Source organism: Ammodytes marinus (assembly GCF_949987685.1).
Source record: "Ammodytes marinus genome assembly, chromosome: 8".
NCBI lineage: Eukaryota > Metazoa > Chordata > Actinopteri > Uranoscopiformes > Ammodytidae > Ammodytes > Ammodytes marinus.
The window spans coordinates 1,268,658-1,294,054 of record NC_137212.1 but is presented as its reverse complement, the minus strand read 5'-3'; the positions used below and the strand labels follow the sequence as shown (position 1 = coordinate 1,294,054).

General features: G+C 38.5%; 1 protein-coding gene across 1 annotated transcript; it reads left to right on the top strand.

Moving 5' to 3' along the window:
* Positions 1 to 13,091: 13,091 nt before the first annotated feature.
* LOC307253913 (uncharacterized protein) lies at positions 13,092 to 22,538 on the top strand (the record flags this gene model as incomplete). The annotated part of the gene is made up of 8 exons (XM_080032136.1): positions 13,092 to 13,163; positions 14,678 to 14,703; positions 15,763 to 15,790; positions 16,759 to 16,824; positions 18,452 to 18,531; positions 19,161 to 19,295; positions 19,730 to 19,856; positions 21,564 to 22,538. The coding sequence occupies 8 exons, from the start codon at positions 13,092 to 13,094 to the stop codon at positions 21,654 to 21,656; spliced, it is 627 nt and encodes a 208-aa protein (XP_079888262.1). The 3' UTR covers positions 21,657 to 22,538.
* Positions 22,539 to 25,397: the final 2,859 nt, after the last annotated feature.

The window sequence follows — 25,397 nt, the reverse complement described above, 5'->3', positions numbered from 1 at the left end:
ACACGCTTGGAGAGAAGAGATACTATCCTCCGACCACATTTTCACCGTTCTCTCCTTGTGTTCTAAGCGTCTGAAGGACGGTTTATACACTGGCATGAGGTAAACACTGTTGTGATAAGAGGCCCCTAGGGCAGGCATGGGTATGGAACGATAAGCTCCACCTATTGAACCATAGCAGAGATCAATGGTGGTATTTTTCTGTGTTGTGCTGCAAGTTACATATTGTTCGTATGTTCTCAAAGTTTTACCCAAGTCACATTTATTAAAATCCCCCAGAATGAATTTGGGTGCGTCGGGGCAAATTTTGTCCAGTTTGTGTGCTGTGTCAGCGATCAGCTGGGCAGCAGCTGACGCGTTGGCTCACGGGTGAATGTAAACAATCGTGTAGAATACTTGTTTTCACTGTGTTGTTGTCAAGATGAACCTTTACCAAAGCAATGGAAAGGCTAAAGTTTGGAGAAAGAAAGAATCTGCTCATGATCCCAAACATACAAGCTCATCTGTGAAACACAGTGGAGGCAATGTCATGGCTTGGGCTTGCATGGCTTCTTCTGGGACGGGCTCATTAATCTTCATTGATGATGTAACACATGATGGCAACAGCAAAATTAACTCTAAGTCTACAGAAACATTTTGTCTGCCAATTTAAGGAAAGATGCAACCAAACTGATTGGAAGATCCTCCATCATGCAGCAAGATAATGACCCAAAACACAACAAAGGAGTTAATCAGGGGCAAGACGTGGAAGCTTATAGACTGGCCAAGTCAATCTCCAGACTTAAACGCCATAGAGCATGCATTTTACCTGCTAAAGAGGAGACTTAAGAGAGTAACCCCCTAACACAAACAGCAACTGAATGAGGCTGCGGTGAAAGCCTGTAAAAGCATCACAAAAGAAGAATGCAAACGTTTGGTGATGTCAATGGGTCACAGGCTTGATGCGGTTATTGCAAGCAATGGATTTGCGACAAAATATTAAGTTTTATTCACCTTAATTTATTTAAAGTCTATCTGTTCCAATACTTCTGCTCGCCTAAAAATGTGGCGTTCCTTTTCAAAAAATGCTATCTTCTAAGTTGTGTATCGGATCCAGATGTTAATACCTGGAAATGAAAGCTGAAATGTTGATCTATTGTCTCATATTCAGCTTTTGGTGTCAAACCCAAATGTTTCCAGTCTACAGCAAAAATAAAGGAATTGGCCCCACCGTTCCAATACTATTGGAGGGGACTGTATATGCCTGTGTGCGCTCAGGTGGTTGCTTGTGCGCAGTGTTACAAGTAGTATTATTGCAAATGACAGACTTTATTTTCTGTTCTTTCACCGCGTAGTCCCAGACTTGCATACGGAAGACTCTACCAGTGAATTATTTTAATGTGAAGTTACGCTGTAGGAAATGTTCAGTTTGAATTAACAGTGACTTAACTGTGAGCTACATTTATAGTTTGTGTTGTTGTAGTTTTTCTAACGTTACTAGTTGTTGCAACAGCATGTGAAAAAAATAATAAGTTTGTTGAGCCAAAAAGAACGTTAATCTCAAAATAAAAAAATGAATGCCGTTAAAATTGGTTTGTGTTAACGCTGTTAGTAACGCGTTAAACTGACAGCACTAATATATATATATATATATATATATATATATATATATATATATATATATATATATATATATATACAATCATATGAAAAAGTTTGGGAACCCCTCTCAGCCGGCATTATAATTGACTCTGCTTTCACAAAAAAAAATATAAAAGTGGTATGTCTTTAATTTACCAGGAACAGCTAAGTACTGGGATGTTTTCCAAACAAAGATTTTTTGAAAAGCAGTATTTGGTTGTATGAAATAAAATAAAATGTGAAAAACTGTCTGTGCAAAAATATGGGTACCCTTGTGGTTTTGTTGATTTTAATGCCTGTAACAGCATGTAAAACTGATTACTTTAAACACAAAGTTGGTTGGATTATGTTGTTAAGCCTTGAACCTCATATAATTGTCTGTTTAATCATGAGAAAATGTATTTTAAGTGCCTAAATGCAAGTTGCACTTCTCTTTGACTCTCTGCTGAAGTGAGACAGAATGGGATCATCAAAACAGCTCCCAAAAGATCTTAAAAACAAAGATTATTCATTGTCATGGTTTAGGGGAAGGCTACAAGAAGCTTTCCCAAAGGTTTCAATTGTCAATTTCGACTGTAGGGAACGTTGTCAGGAAATGGAAGGACACAGGCACAGTGGCAGTTAAACTCAGGCATGGCAGACCAAGAAAAAAACAGGAGCAGCATAGGTGGAGGATTGTGAGAATGGTTGCACACAACCCACAGATCACCTCCAAAGACCTACAAGAACATCTGGCTGCAGATTGTGTATCTGTACATCGTTCAACAATTCAGCGCAATTTGCACCAAAACATCTGCTTTTTATAAAGACCAAATAACTTAATTTTTGTCTCATCAGTCCAAAGCATTTTCTTCCAATATGAATCTGGCTTGTCTAAATGAGCTTTTGCATACTCCATGCAACTGTATCTGTGGCGTGGGCGCAGAAAGGGCTTCCTTCTCATCACCCGGCCATACAGATGTTTTGGTGCAAATTGCGCTGAATTGTTGAACCATGTACAGATACACAATCTGCAGCCAGATGTTCTTGCAGGTCTTTGGAGGTGATCTTTGGGTTGTGTGCAACCATTCTCACAATCCGCCGCATATGCCGCTCTTGTACTTTTCTTGGTCTGCTAGACCTGGGTTTAACTGCAACTGTGCCTGTGTCCTTCCATTCCCTGACAACGTTCCTTACAGTAGAAATTGACAATTGAAACCTTTGGGAAAGCTTCTTGTAGCCTTCCCCTAAACCATGACAATGAATAATCTTTGTTTTTAAGATCTTTTGGGAGCTGTTTTGATGATCCCATTCTGTCTCACTTCAGCAGAGAGTCAAAGAGAAGTGCAACTTGCATTTAGGCACCTAAAATACATTTTCTCATGATTAAACAGACAAGTATATGAGGTTCAAGGCTTAACAACATAATCCAACCAACTTTGTGTTTAAAGTCATCAGTTTTACATGCTGTTACAGGCATTAAAATCAACAAAACCACAAGGGTACCCATATTTTTGCACAGCCAGTTTTTCACATTTTATTTTATTTCATACAACCAAATACTGCTTTTCAAAAAATCTTTGTTTGGAAAACATCCCAGTACTTAGCTGTTCCTGGTAAATTAAAGACATACCACTTTTATATTTTTTTTGTGAAAGCAGAGTCAATTATAATGCCGGCTGAGAGGGGTTCCCAAACTTTTTCATATGATTGTATATATATATATATATATATATATATATATATATAGATATAGATATAGATATATAGATATAGATAGTAGTCTCTCCCGCTAAAGTTTTATGATGAAAAGAGTTGTAGGTGAAAATTCAACTTCCCCTTACATAGCTACATAGCAGTGCAGCTTTAATTAAAGGATAATGATAAACTGTGGAAACATTGAACTAATTTTAAATATTGATTCTTTTCTCTCTTTAGGCAACCCTAAAAGGAATGATGTCCCATGCGGCCGCCATTATCCATACGTTTGTGCCCGTGATCAGTGAAGCCTCCGGCCTCTCTACCATGTGACCCACTAGGATGACGTCACGGCTTCTTTGATATTTTATTTCCATATTAAAGAATTTTCTCTAAATGATTCACTTTCTACTGAAAGCTTTTCCAATCAAACCCCTCTGTAATCAGTAATATCACAGACTGTAGATCAGTCACAATCGCTAACGTCGGGTAGATTTTAACCAATACTTAATAATACATACTTCTCATCAGAATATATTAAATTGAAACAATACATGGCAAATTCAGGTACTCTTCTTTTATTTCCACCTTTACAAAGTCTCATAAGACCAAAGAAAAAGGGAATCATGGGGGGACCCTATAGAAATGTGTGTAAAGTAATAAGAATTCCTGATTTAATACAACGCTAATGTCGGCTGAAAATCACCCAACGTTAGTATTCTCTTAACGGAGGGGAACTTCTTTGTCATATATATTCATTTAAATCTGAATCAATGAAAAGAGAAAAGTGGATTCCACAAATAAAAATAATCTTTAAGCATAAAGTGTTTCTGGTGTGAAATCCTTATTCCCAGTGGAGGTTCTAGACCAGTTTTACATTCAACCCAAGACAAGACATTTTTAGTTCAGAATATTAAAGGTGCAGTGTGTAGAATTTATTCCCATATTTCAAAACAAACTGGGTAGAAATTATATAATGTTTAAAAGTATATTTTAATAAGTTCTCGCTGAGGCCGCCATGTTGCACTAACATGTTTCTACAGTAGCACAGAACAGACAAACTTAACGGCCTTATACAAATTCACAGTTTGCTTACAGAAGCATTTGGTCTAACAAAAACAAAAACAACAAACAATCTCCCAACTCATTCAGATCCAGGACGAGCCCCCGAATATGTTACGTCCGATGTTTTTACAGGAGTGTGTCCACGTTTCCACATTTCTAAGTTATCCAACAATATATTAGAGAAAAGTATTTCTGTGTGTGAGATTTGGTGTGTATGTCACTCCTATTCTAACCTCTCCCTGTCCCCTAACCCTAACCACCCAGCTGTGACGATTTCTGGAGAAAGACAGACTGTACCTCACTTTTAAAAGGCTCTGGTTCTCTCATTCTTCACATTACGGCACAATCTTCACACTGTGTCTTCATCAGATTCTTCTGGTTCTAACAGTAGATGCATTCCAATTAATTTCAGGAACATAGGGCTGTGGGTACATAGGGATGACCCTGTTTCTACCTGCCTTTGTTATTGTGCTCCAGTGTGGCAAAGGAATTTTTAGCTTTCACAGCAACACCCTGATAATATGCTGAGTGATTACTGCAGGAAGAAAAAAGTCTATACCATCAAAGCCATAATTATATAAAAGTTTAAAAAACCCAAAGAGTAAAGCAGCTGCTATATGAATATACAGCTGTGGAAAAAATTAAGAGACCACTCCAAATGTTCAGTGTCTTTTGTTTTATAATTTACACGCATATGTCTGAGTAAAATGAACATTTTGGTTTTATAATATAAACTACTGACAACATTTCTACCAAATTCACAATAAAAATATTGTCATTTAGAGCATTTTCAATAAGTAATGTAGAGATGAAGATCGAAGAAGAAGAAAAAAATAATATATATATATATACTACCTACACATTGTTAGTTATTATTATAGCCTGAACAGGTTTCTGACACACCCACACATGTACTTTTATGTTTCATGTGTTTTTATATTGTTTGTATGTGAAATAAATAAATACTAAACTAATCTCTCAGGGTGCTTCTCAACACCAGGTCACCAGCTAGTTACATAACGACATTCCTGCCTAATGACAAAGATTGGACCCAACAAGTCAAGCAAGTTTTTTCAGTTTTCTGGCAGCTGATAGTTCCTCCTCACAATCAATCTGTCACCAACTAACCATTTCTATTAAACTGAGATGACGTCACTTCACCTTGAGTAACCTGTTATTCTGGACACACAAACACACACACACACACACACACACATACACACGCACACACACACACACACACACACACACACACACACGTTTCATTGGCTCTAAGCCGTGAACACAGATCCTCTCAGTACATTTCCATGATCAGTTAAAGGTGGAGTCACTGCCCTGTGTTGCCCTGTTTTTGCAACAACACATTTTAATCAATGGTGTCATTGTCTTTGTATGTTTTATTTTTTGGTTTTAAAACTTCCTAACTAGTACCCAGGGGGCAAAGTGGTTTTATGGACATGGAGCGTTGTAAAAGGTTGTTCACCAAAAATGACATCTAGGACCTTCCACGATCACAACCTGGGTGGACAACCTTGTCAACTAGCTGCTGGAAAGCTACAGCGGGCCGACATAGCAAATCAGAACCACTGTTTAAGTGAATGGGGGTGAATGGGGATGGGCTAATGGGGAATTTTTTGAACTTATAGATATCATTATGAAACTTTGCCAGTTGATTATTGACCTTTAAATAAAAACGTATTGTATTACAGTATTTTCCAAAATGTTTAAATAAATATGAAAAATCATCAATATCTTACTAATGATGCGAACATTTGCATAATCTGCAAAGGCCCAAAATCTAGATGTTGGAAGAAAACAAAGTCAATTTGTTTTTACATTTTGAAAATAAAAAAAGTGTCCAACTGCCTGAAGCCTTTCCTAATCACAGTTCAAATTTGATCAATAACCCATAGAATTTTTTTTTTACACAGTTACATTTCATGTGCCATGGACCAAAAGTGTCCTTTTGGAGTCTCCAGCTGGTATTTTAGGAAACGGCTAGACATTCCCTTGGAAAAAACAGTGTAAAAATTCATTTTCTATGGGTTATTGATCAAATTTGAACTGTGATTAGGAAAGGCTTCAGGCAGTTGGACACTTGTTTTGTTTTAAAAATGTATAAACAAATTGACTCTGCTTTTGTCCAACATCTAGATTTTGGGGCTTTGCAGATATTTAAATGTACGCATCATTAGTAAGATATTGATGATTTTTCATATTTATTCAAACTTTCTGGAAAATACTGTAATACAAAAAGTTGTTGTTTTAATGTCAGTAATCAACTTGCAAAGTTTCATAATGATATCTATAAGTTTAAAAAAATCCCTATTTGCCCACCCCCATTCGCTTAAACAGTGGTTCTGATTTGCTCTATGTCGGCCCCCTGTAGCTTTCCAGCAGCTAGTTGACCAGGTTGTCCACCCAGGTTGGGATCCTGGAAGGTCCTGGATATAATTTCTGGTGAACAACCTTTTACAAAGCACCATGTCTGTTTTTCAATAAAAAGGGGTTTTGGCCCCTAGGTATTCCTCAAGTTATTCCAGGTGAGGACAATGAGTCTATGGTGAGAGGCGACTGTGAGAAGGAAACACACTTTGTGTTTGTAATGGTTGGTACTTGTCAGACCGCCATTGATGGAGGGGGGGGGGGGGTAGGATGTCCTAGAGTTTGAGTGTGTCGATCGGGCAAAGCGGCTGTTGCTATGGAGACTCCCCGCCCTCCTTCATACCTCTTTGCTAAAGCATTTTCATTGGTCTGTTTCTGTTATGCACACGCTCTCAAACGATCAATTGTCATTCTTGTTTTTTCTAGGTTGAATGGGGCATGGAGGTGCACAGGTACGGGCTATTGTTGCCTGTTTTCATGCTTTATTGACAGCGCATGTTTTTTATATAGAAATGGGCAAAGGTTGCTCATCCAGTTTAGCTTAGCTCATCCAGGTTAGCTTAGCCCAAACACACACACACACACACACACACACACACACACACACACACACACACACACACACACACACACCTGTATGTTTAACAGCACTAATGGTGCCTTCATAGACGCGCAAGTTACCCATGCCATGGGCGCTAACCACTCCCCATACCATCACAAACGCTGGCTTTTAAACTTTGTATTGGTAACAATCTGGATGGTCCTTTTAATTATTGAATAGAATACATTTCGAAAAGGATGAGGAAATGATCACATTAATGTTTTATTCAAACTTTACATAACGTCCCAACTTTTTCGGAATTGGGGTTGTATTTTACAAATCTTTCTGCATTCCCCTATTTAAAAATGTAAGCCATTCATCAGTTATATATGTGTAGTATCATCACAGCATAGTTCTTCTTTTACAAATGTGTTAACACGGGTTCATTGGTTCTAAACAGTGAACACAGATCCCACTCAGTACATTTCCATGATCAGTTAAATGTGGAGTCACTGCCCTGTGTTTCCCTGTATTTGCAGTTTTTAATCAATGGTGTCATTGACTTTCTATGTTTTATTTTTTGGTTTTAAAACTTCCTCCTTACTCAAGTGTTTTGTCATTCTAGGTGAGGACAATGCGTCTCTGGTGACACGCGATTGCGAAACACACATTAAAACAGGTCAAACAAGCACACCCAAACAGGTCAAAACAAACACCCTAAAACAGGTCTAACTAGCTCACTAAAACAGGTCAAAACAAACACACTAAAACAGGTATGGTTGGTACTTGTCAGACCGCCATTGGTGGGGGTGGGTGGGAGGATGTCCTAGAGTTTGAGATCCTCTCAGTACATTTCCATGATCAGTTAAAGGTGGAGTCACTGCCCTGTGTTGCCCTGTTTTTGCAACAACACATTTTAATCAATGGTGTCATTGTCTTTGTATGTTTTATTTTTGGGTTTTAAAACTTCCTAACTAGTACCCAGGGGGCAACGTGATTTTATGGACATGGAGCGTTGTAAAAGGTTGTTCACCAAAAATGACATCTAGGACCTTCCACGATCACAACCTGGGTGGACAACCTTGTCAACTAGCTGCTGGAAAGCTACAGCTGGCCGACATAGCAAATCAGAACCACTGTTTAAGTGAATGGGGATGAATGGGGGTGGGCTAATGGGGAATTTTTTGAACTTATAGATATCATTATGAAACTTTGCCAGTTGATTACTGACATTAAAACAAAAACTTTTTGTATTACAGTATTTTCCAAAATGTTTAAATAAATATGAAAAATCATCAATATCTTACTAATGATGCGTACATTTGCATAATCTGCAAAGCCCCAAAATCTAGATGTTGGAAGAAAACAAAGTCAATTTGTTTTTAAATTTTGAAAACAAAACAAATGTCCAACTGCCTGAAGCCTTTCCTAATGACAGTTCAAATTTGATCAATAACTCATAGAAAATTAATTTTTTACACAGTTACATTTCATGTGCCATGGACCAAAAGTGTCCTTTTGGAGTCTCCAGCTGGTATTTTAGGAAACGGCTAGACATTCCCTTGGAAAAAACAGTGTAAAAAATTCATTTTCTATGGGTTATTGATCAAATTTGAACTGTGATTAGGAAAGGCTTCAGGCAGTTGGACACTTGTTTTGTTTTAAAAATGTATAAACAAATTGACTCTGCTTTTGTCCAACATCTAGATTTTGGGGCTTTGCAAATTATGCAAATGTACGCATCAGTAGTAAGATATTGATGATTTTTCATATTTATTCAAACTTTCTGGAAAATACTGTAATACAAAAAGTTGTTGTTTTAATGTCAGTAATCGACTTGCAAAGTTTCATAATGATATCTATAAGTTTAAAAAAATCCCTATTTGCCAACCCCCATTTGCTTAAACAGTGGTTCTGATTTGCTCTATGTCGGCCCCCTGTAGCTTTCCAGCAGCTAGTTGACCAGGTTGTCCACCCAGGTTGGGATCCTGGAAGGTCCTGGATATCATTTCTGGTGAACAACCTTTTACAACGCACCATGTCTGTTTTTCAATAAAAAGGGGTTTTGGCCCCTAGGTATTCCTCAAGTTATTCCAGGTGAGGACAATGAGTCTATGGTGAGAGGCGACTGTGAGAAGGAAACACACTTTGTGTTTCTAATGGTTGGTACTTGTCAGGCCGCCATTGATGGGGGGGGGGGGGGTAGGATGTCCTAGAGTTTGAGTGTGTCGATCGGGCAAAGCGGCTGTTGCTATGGAAACTCCCCGCCCTCCTTCATACCTCTTTGCTAAAGCATTTTCATTGGTCTGTTTCTGTTATGCACACGCTCTCAAACGATCAATTGTCATTCTTGTTTTTTCTAGGTTGAATGGGGCATGGAGGTGCACAGGTACAGGCTATTGTTGCCTGTTTTCATGCTTTATTGACGGTGCATGTTTTTTATATAGAAATGGGCAAAGGTTGCTCATCCAGTTTAGCTTAGCTCATCCAGGTTAGCTTAGCCCAAACACACACACACACACACACACACACACACACACACACACACACACACACACACACCTGTATGTTTAAAAGGACTAATGGTGCCTTCATAGACGCGCAAGTTACCCATGCCATGGGCGCTAACCACTCCCCATACCATCACAAACGCTGGCTTTTAAACTTTGTATTGGTAACAATCTGGATGGTCCTTTTAATTATTGAATAGAATACATTTCGAAAAGGATGAGGAAATGATCACATTAATGTTTTATTCAAACTTTACATAACGTCCCAACTTTTTCGGAATTGGGGTTGTATTTTACAAATCTTTCTGCATTCCCCTATTTAAAAATGTAAGCCATTCATCAGTTATATATGTGTAGTATCATCACAGCATAGTTCTTCTTTTACAAATGTGTTAACACGGGTTCATTGGTTCTAAACAGTGAACACAGATCCCACTCAGTACATTTCCATGATCAGTTAAATGTGGAGTCACTGCCCTGTGTTTCCCTGTATTTGCAGTTTTTAATCAATGGTGTCATTGACTTTGTATGTTTTATTTTTTGGTTTTAAAACTTCCTCCTTACTCAAGTGTTTTGTCATTCTAGGTGAGGACAATGCGTCTCTGGTGACACGCGATTGCGAAACACACATTAAAACAGGTCAAACAAGCACACCCAAACAGGTCAAAACAAACACCCTAAAACAGGTCTAACTAGCTCACTAAAACAGGTCAAAACAAACACACTAAAACAGGTCTAACTAGCACATTAAAACAGGTCAAACAACCACACCCAAACAGGTCAAAACAAACACACTAAAACAGGTATGGTTGGTACTTGTCAGACCGCCATTGGTGGGGGTGGGTGGGAGGATGTCCTAGAGTTTGAGATCCTCTCAGTACATTTCCATGATCAGTTAAAGGTGGAGTCACTGCCCTGTGTTGCCCTGTTTTTGCAACAACACATTTTAATCAATGGTGTCATTGTCTTTGTATGTTTTATTTTTTGGTTTTAAAACTTCCTAACTAGTACCCAGGGGGCAAAGTGGTTTTATGGACATGGAGCGTTGTAAAAGGTTGTTCACCAAAAATGACATCTAGGACCTTCCACGATCACAACCTGGGTGGACAACCTTGTCAACTAGCTGCTGGAAAGCTACAGCTGGCCGACATAGCAAATCAGAACCACTGTTTAAGTGAATGGGGATGAATGGGGGTGGGCTAATGGGGAATTTTTTGAACTTATAGATATCATTATGAAACTTTGCCAGTTGATTACTGACATTAAAACAAAAACTTTTTGTATTACAGTATTTTCCAAAATGTTTAAATAAATATGAAAAATCATCAATATCTTACTAATGATGCCTACATTTGCATAATCTGCAAAGCCCCAAAATCTAGATTTTGGAAGAAAACAAAGTCAATTTGTTTTTAAATTTTGAAAACAAAACAAATGTCCAACTGCCTGAAGCCTTTCCTAATGACAGTTCAAATTTGATCAATAACTCATAGAAAATTAATTTTTTACACAGTTACATTTCATGTGCCATGGACCAAAAGTGTCCTTTTGGAGTCTCCAGCTGGTATTTTAGGAAACGGCTAGACATTCCCTTGGAAAAAACAGTGTAAAAAATTCATTTTCTATGGGTTATTGATCAAATTTGAACTGTGATTAGGAAAGGCTTCAGGCAGTTGGACACTTGTTTTGTTTTAAAAATGTATAAACAAATTGACTCTGCTTTTGTCCAACATCTAGATTTTGGGGCTTTGCAAATTATGCAAATGTACGCATCAGTAGTAAGATATTGATGATTTTTCATATTTATTCAAACTTTCTGGAAAATACTGTAATACAAAAAGTTGTTGTTTTAATGTCAGTAATCGACTTGCAAAGTTTCATAATGATATCTATAAGTTTAAAAAAATCCCTATTTGCCAACCCCCATTTGCTTAAACAGTGGTTCTGATTTGCTCTATGTCGGCCCCCTGTAGCTTTCCAGCAGCTAGTTGACCAGGTTGTCCACCCAGGTTGGGATCCTGGAAGGTCCTGGATATCATTTCTGGTGAACAACCTTTTACAACGCACCATGTCTGTTTTTCAATAAAAAGGGGTTTTGGCCCCTAGGTATTCCTCAAGTTATTCCAGGTGAGGACAATGAGTCTATGGTGAGAGGCGACTGTGAGAAGGAAACACACTTTGTGTTTGTAATGGTTGGTACCTGTCAGGCCGCCATTGATGGGGGGGGGGGTAGGATGTCCTAGAGTTTGAGTGTGTCGATCGGGCAAAGCGGCTGTTGCTATGGAAACTCCCCGCCCTCCTTCATACCTCTTTGCTAAAGCATTTTCATTGGTCTGTTTCTGTTATGCACACGCTCTCAAACGATTAATTGTCATTCTTGTTTTTTCTAGGTTGAATGGGGCATGGAGGTGCACAGGTACAGGCTATTGTTGCCTGTTTTCATGCTTTATTGACGGTGCATGTTTTTTATATAGAAATGGGCAAAGGTTGCTCATCCAGTTTAGCTTAGCTCATCCAGGTTAGCTTAGCCCAAACACACACACACACACACACACACACACACACACACACACACACACACACACACACACACACACACACACACACACACACCTGTATGTTTAAAAGCACTAATGGTGCCTTCATAGACGCGCAAGTTACCCATGCCATGGGCGCTAACCACTCCCCATACCATCACAAACGCTGGCTTTTAAACTTTGTATTGGTAACAATCTGGATGGTCCTTTTAATTATTGAATAGAATACATTTCGAAAAGGATGAGGAAATGATCACATTAATGTTTTATTCAAACTTTACATAACGTCCCAACTTTTTCGGAATTGGGGTTGTATTTTACAAATCTTTCTGCATTCCCCTATTTAAAAATGTAAGCCATTCATCAGTTATATATGTGTAGTATCATCACAGCATAGTTCTTCTTTTACAAATGTGTTAACACGGGTTCATTGGTTCTAAACAGTGAACACAGATCCCACTCAGTACATTTCCATGATCAGTTAAATGTGGAGTCACTGCCCTGTGTTTCCCTGTATTTGCAGTTTTTAATCAATGGTGTCATTGACTTTGTATGTTTTATTTTTTGGTTTTAAAACTTCCTCCTTACTCAAGTGTTTTGTCATTCTAGGTGAGGACAATGCGTCTCTGGTGACACGCGATTGCGAAACACACATTAAAACAGGTCAAACAAGCACACCCAAACAGGTCAAAACAAACACCCTAAAACAGGTCTAACTAGCTCACTAAAACAGGTCAAAACAAACACACTAAAACAGGTATGGTTGGTACTTGTCAGACCGCCATTGGTGGGGGTGGGTGGGAGGATGTCCTAGAGTTTGAGATCCTCTCAGTACATTTCCATGATCAGTTAAAGGTGGAGTCACTGCCCTGTGTTGCCCTGTTTTTGCAACAACACATTTTAATCAATGGTGTCATTGTCTTTGTATGTTTTATTTTTTGGTTTTAAAACTTCCTAACTAGTACCCAGGGGGCAAAGTGGTTTTATGGACATGGAGCGTTGTAAAAGGTTGTTCACCAAAAATGACATCTAGGACCTTCCACGATCACAACCTGGGTGGACAACCTTGTCAACTAGCTGCTGGAAAGCTACAGCTGGCCGACATAGCAAATCAGAACCACTGTTTAAGTGAATGGGGATGAATGGGGGTGGGCTAATGGGGAATTTTTTGAACTTATAGATATCATTATGAAACTTTGCCAGTTGATTAATGACATTTAAACAAAAACTTTTTGTATTACAGTATTTTCCAAAATGTTTAAATAAATATGAAAAATCATCAATATCTTACTAATGATGCGTACATTTGCATAATCTGCAAAGCCCCAAAATCTAGATGTTGGAAGAAAACTAAGTCAATTTGTTTTTACATTTTGAAAACAAAACAAGTGTCCAACTGCCTGAAGCCTTTCCTAATCACAGTTCAAATTTTATCAATAACCCATAGAATTTTTTTTTTTACACAGTTACATTTCATGTGCCATGGACCAAAAGTGTCCTTTTGGAGTCTCCAGCTGGTATTTTAGGAAACGGCTAGACATTCCCTTGGAAAAAACAGTGTAAAAAATTCATTTTCTATGGGTTATTGATCAAATTTGAACTGTGATTAGGAAAGGCTTCAGGCAGTTGGACACTTGTTTTGTTTAAAAAATGTATAAACAAATTGACTCTGCTTTTGTCCAACATCTAGATTTTGGGGCTTTGCAGATATTTAAATGTACGCATCATTAGTAAGATATTGATGATTTTTCATATTTATTCAAACTTTCTGGAAAATACTGTAATACAAAAAGTTGTTGTTTTAATATCAGTAATCAACTTGCAAAGTTTCATAATGATATCTATAAGTTTAAAAAAATCCCTATTTGCCCACCCCCATTCACTTAAACAGTGGTTCTGATTTGCTCTATGTCGGCCCCCTGTAGCTTTCCAGCAGCTAGTTGACCAGGTTGTCCACCCAGGTTGGGATCCTGGAAGGTCCTGGATATCATTTCTGGTGAACAACCTTTTACAACGCACCATGTCTGTTTTTCAATAAAAAGGGGTTTTGCCCCCTAGGTATTCCTCAAGTTATTCCAGGTGAGGACAATGAGTCTATGGTGAGAGGCGACTGTGAGAAGGAAACAAACGTTGTGTTTGTAATGGTTGGTACTTGTCAGGCCGCCATTGATGGGGGGAGGGGGGGTAGGATGTCCTAGAGTTTGAGTGTGTCGATCGGGCAAAGCGTCTGTTGCTATGGGGACTCCCCGCCCTCCATCATACCTCTTTGCTAAAGCATTTTCATTGGTCTGTTTCTGTTATGCACACGCTCTCAAACGATCAATTGTCATTCTTGTTTTTTCTAGGTTGAATGGGGCATGGAGGTGCACAGGTATGGGCTATTGTTGCCTGTTTTCATGCTTTATTGACAGTGCGTGTTTTTTATATAGAAATGGGCAAAGGTTGCTCATCCAGTTTAGCTTAGCTCATCCAGGTTAGCTTAGCCCAAACACACACACATACACACACACACACACACACACAACACACACACACACACACACACACACACACACACACACACACACACACACACACACACACACACACACCTGTATGTTTAAAAGCACTAATGGTGCCTTCATAGACGCGCAAGTTACCCATGCCATGGGCGCTAACCACTCCCCATACCATCACAAACGCTGGCTTTTAAACTTTGTATTGGTAACAATCTGGATGGTCCTTTTAATTATTGAATGCATTTCGAAAAGGATGAGGAAATGATCACATTAATGTTTTATTCAAACTTTACATAACGTCCCAACTTTTTCGGAATTGGGGTTGTATTTTACAAATCTTTCTGCATTCCCCTATTTAAAAATGTAAGCCATTCATCAGTTATATATGTGTAGTATCATCACAGCATAGTTCTTCTTTTACAAATGTGTTAACACGGGTTCATTGGTTCTAAACAGTGAACACAGATCCCACTCAGTACATTTCCATGATCAGTTAAATGTGGAGTCACTGCCCTGTGTTTCCCTGTATTTGCAGTTTTTAATCAATGGTGTCATTGACTTTGTATGTTTTATTTTTTGGTTTTAAAACTTCCTCCTTCCTCAAGTGTTTTGTCATTCTAGGTGAGGACAATGCGTCTCTGGTGACACGCGATTGCGAAACACACATTAAAACAGGTCAAACAAGCACACCCAAACAGGTCAAAACAAACACCCTAAAACAGGTCTAACTAGCTCACTAAAACAGGTCAAAACAAACACACTAAAACAGGTATGGTTGGTACTCGTCAGACTGCCATTGGTGGGGGTGAGGGGGGTGGGGGGTGTGTCGATCGGGCAAAGTGGCTGTTGCCATGGAGACTCCCCGCCCTCCTTCATACCTCTTTGCTAAAGCATTTTCATTGGTCTATTTCTGTTTCATCTAAACATTCCAGGTGTGAGCTCAGCGCTGTATATATACAGGTGAGTATTCCTTCACCAGACACACACCTGCCTGCTCTTCACTCTCTCGGCATCAGGCTTCAGCACCACTGCAAAGGTAATTCACTTTATACGTTATCTATCTATCTATCTATCTATCTATCTATCTATCTATCTATCTATCTATCTATCTATCTATCTATCTATCTATCTATCTATCTATCTATCTATCTATCTATCTATCTATCTATCAGCACCACTGCAAAGGTAATTCACTTTACATTCAATATGTCGATCAACAGAAAATTATTTTTAATGCAACTATTCGATTACTCTTTTAAGACGTTTTTATGTATTTTTGTTTCTCTTCAAATTATGTTGTATTATAAAAAGCTGTTTACACTATGGTAATGTTCACTTATAAGTCATTCATAAGTGATGAACCAAAAGGCTAAACAGTAATATATATTTGTAGATGTTTAATGAGTGTTTTGTTAACGTATTACAAATGTGTTGTAAGACATCTATAAAACTTTTAGTAAATCATGAAATGCTCATTAACAAATCATTGGTCAATTATTAATAAGTACAACCCCAATTCAGAAAAAGTTGGGACGTTATGTAAAATGTATTCAATAAATAACAGTAGTAGTATAAAATGATAAACTTTATAGTTTATATAAATATACATTTTATTTTATTTTTTCATTTAACCTTTATTTATACTCAAAAGATCAGTTGAGGTGTGACCCTAATTTACAATGATGTCGAGTCAAACAAATGCAAAGCAAAAACAATTGTTCATTAAAATGTTGTATAGTGTGCCTTTAAAGACATGAAGAAATAGATGCAAATAGTGTTCATTTGTTGAAAATGTCCGTGATCCTAGTAGTTAACCTGTGTTAAATGTTGAACCCAAATGTTTACTACATTAAGGGGAAAACACAACTTTTCTTGATGCTCTTGACCACACATTTAAACTATTTTCCCTGTTAAATGTTTTTCTACAGATGGCTCTACCTTTCCACTTGGTGTTCCTCCTCTGTCTGACCAGCGGGCTGCTGATTTCAGGAACTGTAAGTACCTATGTATTTGATAAATAAAAAAATGCAAACTCACCTCAAGAACCGTCTGTTTTTACGTTTTTTTGCCTTTTTATTTTGGGACTTTTTGGGGTTTTTGTGACTTTAGTTTTGTGAATTTTGTTTAGGTTTTTGCAACCTTGTGTTTTTGCAAACATTTTACCTTTTTTTCTTAAATTTTGCGTATTTATACTATAAGTTTAAGTCAAATTTAAAGTATATGTGAAGCCACGGCGCGAAACTAACTTTTTGGCTTACCAACCATTTACCATCCAGCCAGAAATAAAACATTAGTTTTACATTGCATTTTGCACTCATTCTCTTTTAGCATGTCATCTTGGTCTCATGTGAGATTTTCAGTCAATATTATGTCCTGCACCAATCTCTTTTACCAACTCACATTGGCATATTTTTATTTATAAAGCCCTGACCGGGAATCTTACCCATTATTTAACATTTCAGATGGGCTTTATCAGACCCGCTGCACTGACATGCTCATGCTTCATGTTCCACAAGCCCGGTCTGAGCTGGCAAAGACCTTTAGCTTTTTGAATCAGTGCCCCTGACTCCTGGAACAACTTACAGCAACAAATTAAACTAAATACCTTCATATCATTTAATACATGTAGACATATTATCTTAAATCTTATTATCTGCCAAACTCTACTTGTAACTGTTTAAGTTTAATATAATTAGAGATATTGTACTTTCACCCATTTTTCATTTGAATTCCAGCCATTCTACATCACTGTCTAAATGTTTCAATAGTTTTGTCTCTTTAGCAGCTTGTTTTGTATTTGATGTATTTGGATTGTATCTTGTTCATGTATTGTTGTTTTTGCTTTGCATTTGTTTGACTCAACATCATTGTAAATGAGGGTCACCCCTCAATTGATCTCTACAGTATATATAAAAGTTAAAAGAAAAAGGGAAAAGGAAATTGCAATTGCAAGTGAGACAAAGAGACATACCAATTTTCTTTATTTTATTGAAAACCAAACTATTAAAAATGGAACATAATAAATTAGTATAAAAATGTGTTCAACTAAATTGAATGTTTGGGAGTAGATCTTCTGTGGCTTTCACCAGCCAAAGTGCCGGGTGGTCTCAATAACTTACTCGCCTAAGGCTAAATTTGGTGAGTGGAGAGTGTTCATTTTGAGCCTTGTGTGAAGCATTTGGGTTGTAGACACATTAAAGGCACCAGACAAACATACAAAGCATTAGACCGCCTGTCTGGTTGACCTTATGATGTTGCACCCAAAGGCTTTGAGGGGAAGAAATAACTTCAGATTATTATCTAGATTACAGATGCTTAAATGAGAAACCTCAAAGTGACATTTCCAGGCTGATGAATTGATTGTGTTCTATCCACAGTGGTCCGCCAACATCGAGCCCCGCGCCAGACGTTAGTAGCTTGACTTATTCATACATGTTCTATGTTTCTAAAATTTAAATACATTAATATCAGAAGTTCCTACAGACAACATGATGTCCTCTGGTTAGCTGGAATACCACTGGACCAAGAGACAGTAGCTCTGATAACGTGTGATGTGTCAACAAAAAAAAGTGAAAAAAAAAAAAAAATCCAAAAAGGCCTCTCTTCTCTTCTATAACACAGGCTGTCCTCGTGGTTGGGAAGCTTATGGCAATCAATGTTACAAGGCCTTTGGCGAGAATAAGCAATGGCTCGGTGCAGAGGTACGTATCTATTAAAGCTGCAACGAGGAACTTTCAGTTTGTGTTAATTCTAGCGCCCCCTTTGGACTAAAGCGGTAGTGTTTTTCACTACACCAGCTGTTGTTCTAGGGTGAGCATATCCATGACAAATGCATCAAGAAAAACTAGAAAATGCATTTCCTGCAGAAAATGTGTGTGAATGCTGAAAAAGCTGACGCTAAACTGGATTAGCTGAGTATGAAGATTTGAAAAAGTTTAAAAAAAGTTTACATTGATGGCTTGAATTGATATGAAGCAGCTAAAGGAGTATGAAGATGAGGAAAAGTAAGTGAATTGTTGAACTCTTGATTGATGATGTTGAATATTACATTTGTTTAGATTAAATTAGAACAGACCTGAGTCTTCTGTTTCCAAAACAATACCAGCAAATGCTACTATGTAAAATCCAGCCAGAGAGAGGAGGACTGTGCTGATAAACACTCCACCACATATTCTAGTGGGGCAGAAGAAGTGATCATTGAGAGGGATTATTTTTGTGTGACTCTATAATTTATATTTTCATTATAATGTTGCATAGTTTGCCTTTAAAGACCAGTTTGCGTCAGTCTCAGAACTGTATAATGATGTGTTTTCTCTGTCTCCCCCATCAGCATATCTGCAGAAGAATTGGTGGACACTTGGCCTCAATCCACAATCAGAGGGAAAACGACTTGGCTAGGGAACTGCTCCACCAAAAGTATGGCAGAGATGTCGAGGGCTGGATCGGGCTCAACGATCGAGAAACGGTGAGGCATTTTTAGAGTAAATTAAATATATAAACAACCTATGGAGTCCCCTACCAGACGCCCATGCAGGACTCTGTTCAGGGTCTCCAAGAAGGCCGAATAATCTGAACTGTCTGGACAGACCTGGTAGCAGAGTCGGTCCCCTGTGGCCCAAAAGGGTAGTGCGGGTAAACTGTGAACGTCTGGGGGAGGGCCCTGTCTTCAACTGACACCTTTCTGTCTCCCTGTGGAGGTTGGGGACATTGAACCCAAGTGATCAATGTTCACGTTGCATTTGCTCATTGAGCATTTTTACGTCAGCAGGTCCCTCCAAAACAAAGTTGGACACATGTTTAAACATGCCCCTTATTTATTCAAAAATATGAAGGTATGTATGTAGCCACATATCCACTATCTGTGATTAGGAATGTTGTTCAGTCAGTTTTCTCTTCCAGGAGGGGAGGTGGGAGTGGAGCCATGGCTGGGGGGATCGGGACCCTACTAATGTCTACAGAGCCTGGCGCTCCGGAGAGCCTAACAACTATGGAGGAGGAGAGGACTGTGTGTCCATCAGACATCCATGTACGAACATTATTTATTTTTCTTCCTCTGGCAATTTTTAATTTAGCAGAGACATTGATACCTGAAGGAATATGTGGTGTAGTTATGTGTTTTATTTCTGATATTAACCTACAGCACATTTTGAAGTGTTAAAGTAACACCGACAGAGTTAATGAGTTGTTTTGGTAACGAATCAATAAGGAGAACGCTCATAACAACAATTTACTGAGGAGCCAGGAAGTGCCCCACACATTGCATTATGGGTATTTTGGTGAGGTGACAAAATGGCGACATGTGCAGGTGTAAAGTTAGGCACAGGGTGACCAGTCACCACTAGTCCAGGGGCAGCAGATACTGTAATATAGCCTCGACTACGTAAAAAAATGCCTTGTAACTATTTTTTTTATTACTGTTAATTTTTTTATTAGTTTGCATTGTCCCCGTTTAATAAACCTGAATATATATATATTAGTGCTGTCCGTTTAATGCGTTATTAACGGCGTTAACGCAAACCCATTTTAACGGCAATATTAACGTTCTTTTTGGCTTAAAGCCACTACGAGTAACACGGCACGTTGGCGTCCCCTTTGGATAAAAATGGTAGTATTTTTACGACGCCAGCTGTCGCAAAGCTGTTTTCTAGCTCGTACCAGGCATGCGAGTGTGAACTGAGAAGGGCGCAATATAGTGCATGTCCGTGTGTTGAAAGTGTGAGGACTCTTTTCGGCTCCGTGAGAGTGGTTTTGACACTGCATCAACTAATGCCAGTCAGTGCTACACACACCTGATTGCAATGAGTTGATGCAGCAGCGTCACCTAACTACTCTCTCACAGAGCTGAAATATTACGTGTCCTCACAGAAAGCGAATGAACGAGAGACGGCAGTTAGTATGGATCACGATGAGGTAATGTGTTTGTGTTGTTGATGTAAATAATGACTATTTCAGATAATGGTTATCTGATGATGGTGAAGCAAAGCAAACTTTGTGTTAGTACCAACCGCTCATTCATTTAAGAGTAAACACTGCAGTCTAGTTTCGCTCTCGTGAAATTGTATACACGTTGCTTGCAGTGGCGGCTCCTGACAATAATCTCAGGGGGGGCAATTGTTCCCATGATGGGTAAAATGACCCAAAATGAACCTAAATCAGATAGCTAATATGACAATGTCATATTGAATTTAACAGTTTGTTTTTCCTGTTCATCTGGCATAACCACTCTGGCAACATTAGAAAAGCATTGTACTGTACAGTATAATTTTGGACATGAAGTTAGTTAATTTCTTAAATAAAATTATTTTAGCTCTAAAATGATTTAATTATCCGGCTGTGGCCATCACAGATAACTTGTCATCTACCAGTGTGAAATCTGCGACCAATACGGATATGTGACCATAGAGCCTGCACGAGCGAACCGAAAATCGGACTGGGTGTGCGACCAGACCAAACGCAGTAATAAAAACTATATAAAAACGTCTTTCTTTGCACTGATGGTCTCGTTTGCTGTTAAAGGTAATTTATGATTATCAGAGGAAACATGAGGCTGTTTAAAAGATATTTAAATGTTACTCGTAGCCGCTTTAACAAACGTTGTAGTTTTTTTCATTTTTATGATAAAAACTGTTCTAGGTAAAAATTCCACTTCCCGTTAAAGTTACTAAATTAAGGATTTTGATAAACTGTGGAAACTTTTAAGTCATTTTAATAATTGATTCTTTTCTCTCTTCAGCTGGCCCTGGTTGGAATGATGAAGACTGCAACAAGCATCTTCCATACGTCTGTGCCCGTGATCGGTGAAGCCTCCGGCCTCTCTACCATGTGACCCACTAGGATGACGTCACGGCTTCTTTGATATTTTATTTCCATATTAAAGAACTTTCTCTAAATGATTCACTTTCTACTGAAAGCTTTTCCAATCAAACCCCTCTGTAATCGGTAATATCACAGACTGTAGATCAGTCATAATCACTAACGTCGGGTAGATTTTAACCAATATATTATACCCATCAGAAAATACTTCTCATCAGAAAATGTTAAATTGAAACATACAAGGCAAATGGAAGAACTATTATTTTATTTCCCCCAAGTCTCATAAAACGAATGAAAAGGGACTATCAAGGGGGGACCCTAAAAATAGTGTAAAGTTATAAGAATCCCTGAATTGAATACACGTTAGGTGAAAATCCTCTGAACACATGTTGCCTTTTGAAAAACCAGGGCCAGCAGCAGCTCGAATTGTAATAAGTATAATGTATTAACTGGTCGATAATGTAACGAATGCTGAGCCCAAATCGTCATAACCTTTTGGGCAAAATTAACAACTTATGGAGCGAACCAAATATTTTTTCCTAATATTGAAATAATTAATTTGTATTTAAAACTAAACCCTACATTGAATCGATTAGCCCTTTAATCCATATATTATCGACTCACTGTATAATGTAAACAAAATATCACACTATAAATATCTAGCTCACTCCATCATGTAATAGGTTGTTATTTATTGGCAAAGAGTTGTGACTTTTTCTTTTAAAATTATTATTACATTTTGGGTCATTGTTAAGTTTAGGACTCTTACCTTCTGTAATGTCAGTGAGCAGCTTGAAGGGACCGAAGAAATCATGTGAGCGCAATTGCCTGGGTAAAAATCACCCGACGTTAGTATTCTCTTAACAGAGGGGAACTTCTCTTGTGATTTGTTCATTTCCTGTCATATATATTCATCTAAATCTCAATCAATGAAAAAAGAAAAAAAGTGGATTCCACAAATAAAAATAATCTTTAAGCATAAAGTGTTTCTGGTGTGAAATCTGTATTCCCAGCTCAGAATATTAAAGGTGCAGTGTAACGGATGAGTTTCTGCATTGTGTCTGATTGAGCGAGGCACACACAGGAGTTGAGCTCGGAGGGTTTATTCCAAGCCCCAACCTCAGCGATTTTTACCAGCATCCAATAAGGAAGTGACCAAAATTGTAGTACCTTCCGGTGGCCACTGGGGGTGGAACCAAGACTGAGCAATCTTTCTTTGACTCACTTGTTAGACAGGCCGTTTTCAAAGTCTTATTAAACCTATTTACAGCCTGGTCCACGAAACCATTCTAGTCTGTATGTTTAGGTCATATCTCCATGACAGTCTACCAGGCTGACCTAGAGTCTGAGAGACAGACACACAAGACAGGCATAAATTAACTATTCATCTTTATCATTAATATTAAAACTATAGACCCAAAATGTTATAGAGGAGACAAAAAACACGGGCGTCACACACAGCCCACATAATCTCTCTCTCCACTCCAGCTCTGAGCATCAGTGCTCGATCAAGCAAGCGTCATCCATTCTTTAACTAATTATGAATACATGTGGAAGATGAATTATCAGATGTAAACAAAGCATAAAACGGTCTCAAAGAAATTAATTAAATAAAAAACACAGTATACCAGTAAGCCCCTCAGACTGCCCTAGTTTCTGTCTGATGAAAAGCTTTATGGAGATACTCATTTCCTTTTCCAGCAAGACTTGACACATGCCCACAGTGCCAGAAACCACTAGTAACTGGTTGACTGACCATGGTATTACTGTGCTTGATTGGCCAAAGCCTATAACCAAAACAAAACGACAAACAATCTCCCACCTCCTTAAGATCCCGGACGAGCCCCCAAATATGTTACCACCCTCCTTTCTAAGGGGAAAACAACACAAACCCCTACAGAATGGTCTTAAAGGGAGCCTATCAATGTTCCCTGTGTGTGTGTGTGTGTCTGTGTGTGTGTGTGTGTGTGTGTATGTCTGTATGTGTATGTGTGTGTGTGTGTGTGTGTGTGTGGGGGGGGTGGGGGGGAGGGGGGTTGGTTTGACTCCTATTCTAACCTCTCCCTGTCCCCTAACCCCAACCACACAGCTGTGATGCCGGAACCTAATCGGCAATTTAATTGATAAACATCCCTGTTACTCAATATAAAACATACTGGTATTGATAAAATGAATAAATAATGATACAGTATATATATAACTAAATACAACTTTTTTTGTTAAAGGAATACTTCACCCATACGGAACCAGCGTTGTATCATTATAAAATCACTATTATAATATAATGAATGAGGCTTTTCTTCCCTCAGTCTTCCCTCAGTCTTCCCTTGGCCCAGCTGTCCTGTTAATCCTAACCCTTACTGTGATGTCACAAGAAGGAAACTGTAGGGTTAGACAGTGAGACCATAAAACACTCTTTCTGCCTTTTCTCAGGCTAAGAATATCCGATTTCATTTTTTTTTGCACATTTATACTAAATAGGATCTCCGAGTTCAATACACCTTCATATTCCAACCGGTGAAGTAGGCCTTTAAATGAAAACGCGTGGTATCAAGACGAAAGTTACATGGTATGGGACAATACAAATTAAATTTAAAACATTGTGATTGATTTTGCATAATATGTTAGTTATGAGGGGAAAAATAATATTGGATGGGAATCGTAGTTCTTGGAGCGCACACACACACACACGCGCGCGCACGCACGCACGCACACACCCACACGCACGCACGCGCACGCACACACACTAAACACACACACACACACACACACTGACAGGCCAAGTGTGAATACATTTTATCTGGTGACACAGCAGGCTTGACTGTCCAAATTAACACACACACACACACCACACACACACACACACACACAGGGATTAACATGTAGAGAGAGAGAGAGAGAGAGCGCACAACCATGGGATTTCTTTATTTAGTGCACACACACACACTTAAACACACACACGCACGCACACACGCGCACACACACACACACACACACACACACACACAATTTTTCTTATCGACAAAGTTCCTGCGCTTCGTTCCAACTGACGTAACTGTAATTTCATGCCCATGCAGACGCTCAGTGTGTGTGTGTGTGACTGTTTGTGTGTGTTTGGCATGAAGCTGTGTGTGTGTGTCTGTGTGTGTGTGTGTGTGTGTGTGTGTGTGTGTGTGTGTGTGTGTGTGTGTGTGTGTCGGGCTGTGTGTGTGTGTGACTGCAGTTCCTATAATGTCCACTAGAGGCTGCCGTAAAAAATAAAAACCACCATATTAAAGTCAAAGGGGAAACAAAGGCTTGGTCAAATCATTTTATCTCATTAAACGACATGACTGAACTATTGAATGAACTAGTGTGTGTGTGTGTGTGTGTGTGTGTGTGTGTGTGTGTGTGTGTGTGTGTGTGTGTGTGTGTGTGCGCCTGTGACACTAAAATAAAAACATACTGTATATTTCACCATTTGATACAAATTTAAACTTATTAATTTTCCTGTTTAGTTTTAAATACATTTAAATATGTAGTACAATTTTTGTTTACTTAAAAAAGGTCTGGTAAGAACCACGCTGAAATTAGTGTTCGACAATGTGTGTGTGTGTGAGAGTGTGTTTGACAATGTGTGTGTGTGTGAGAGTGTGTTTGACAATGTGTGTGTGTGTGTGTGTGAGAGAGTGTTTCTGTGTGTGTGTGTGTGTGTGTGTCTCTTTGTATTTCCACGTTGAGTTATTTAGCAGCATGTGGCTTTCATCAAAATTCA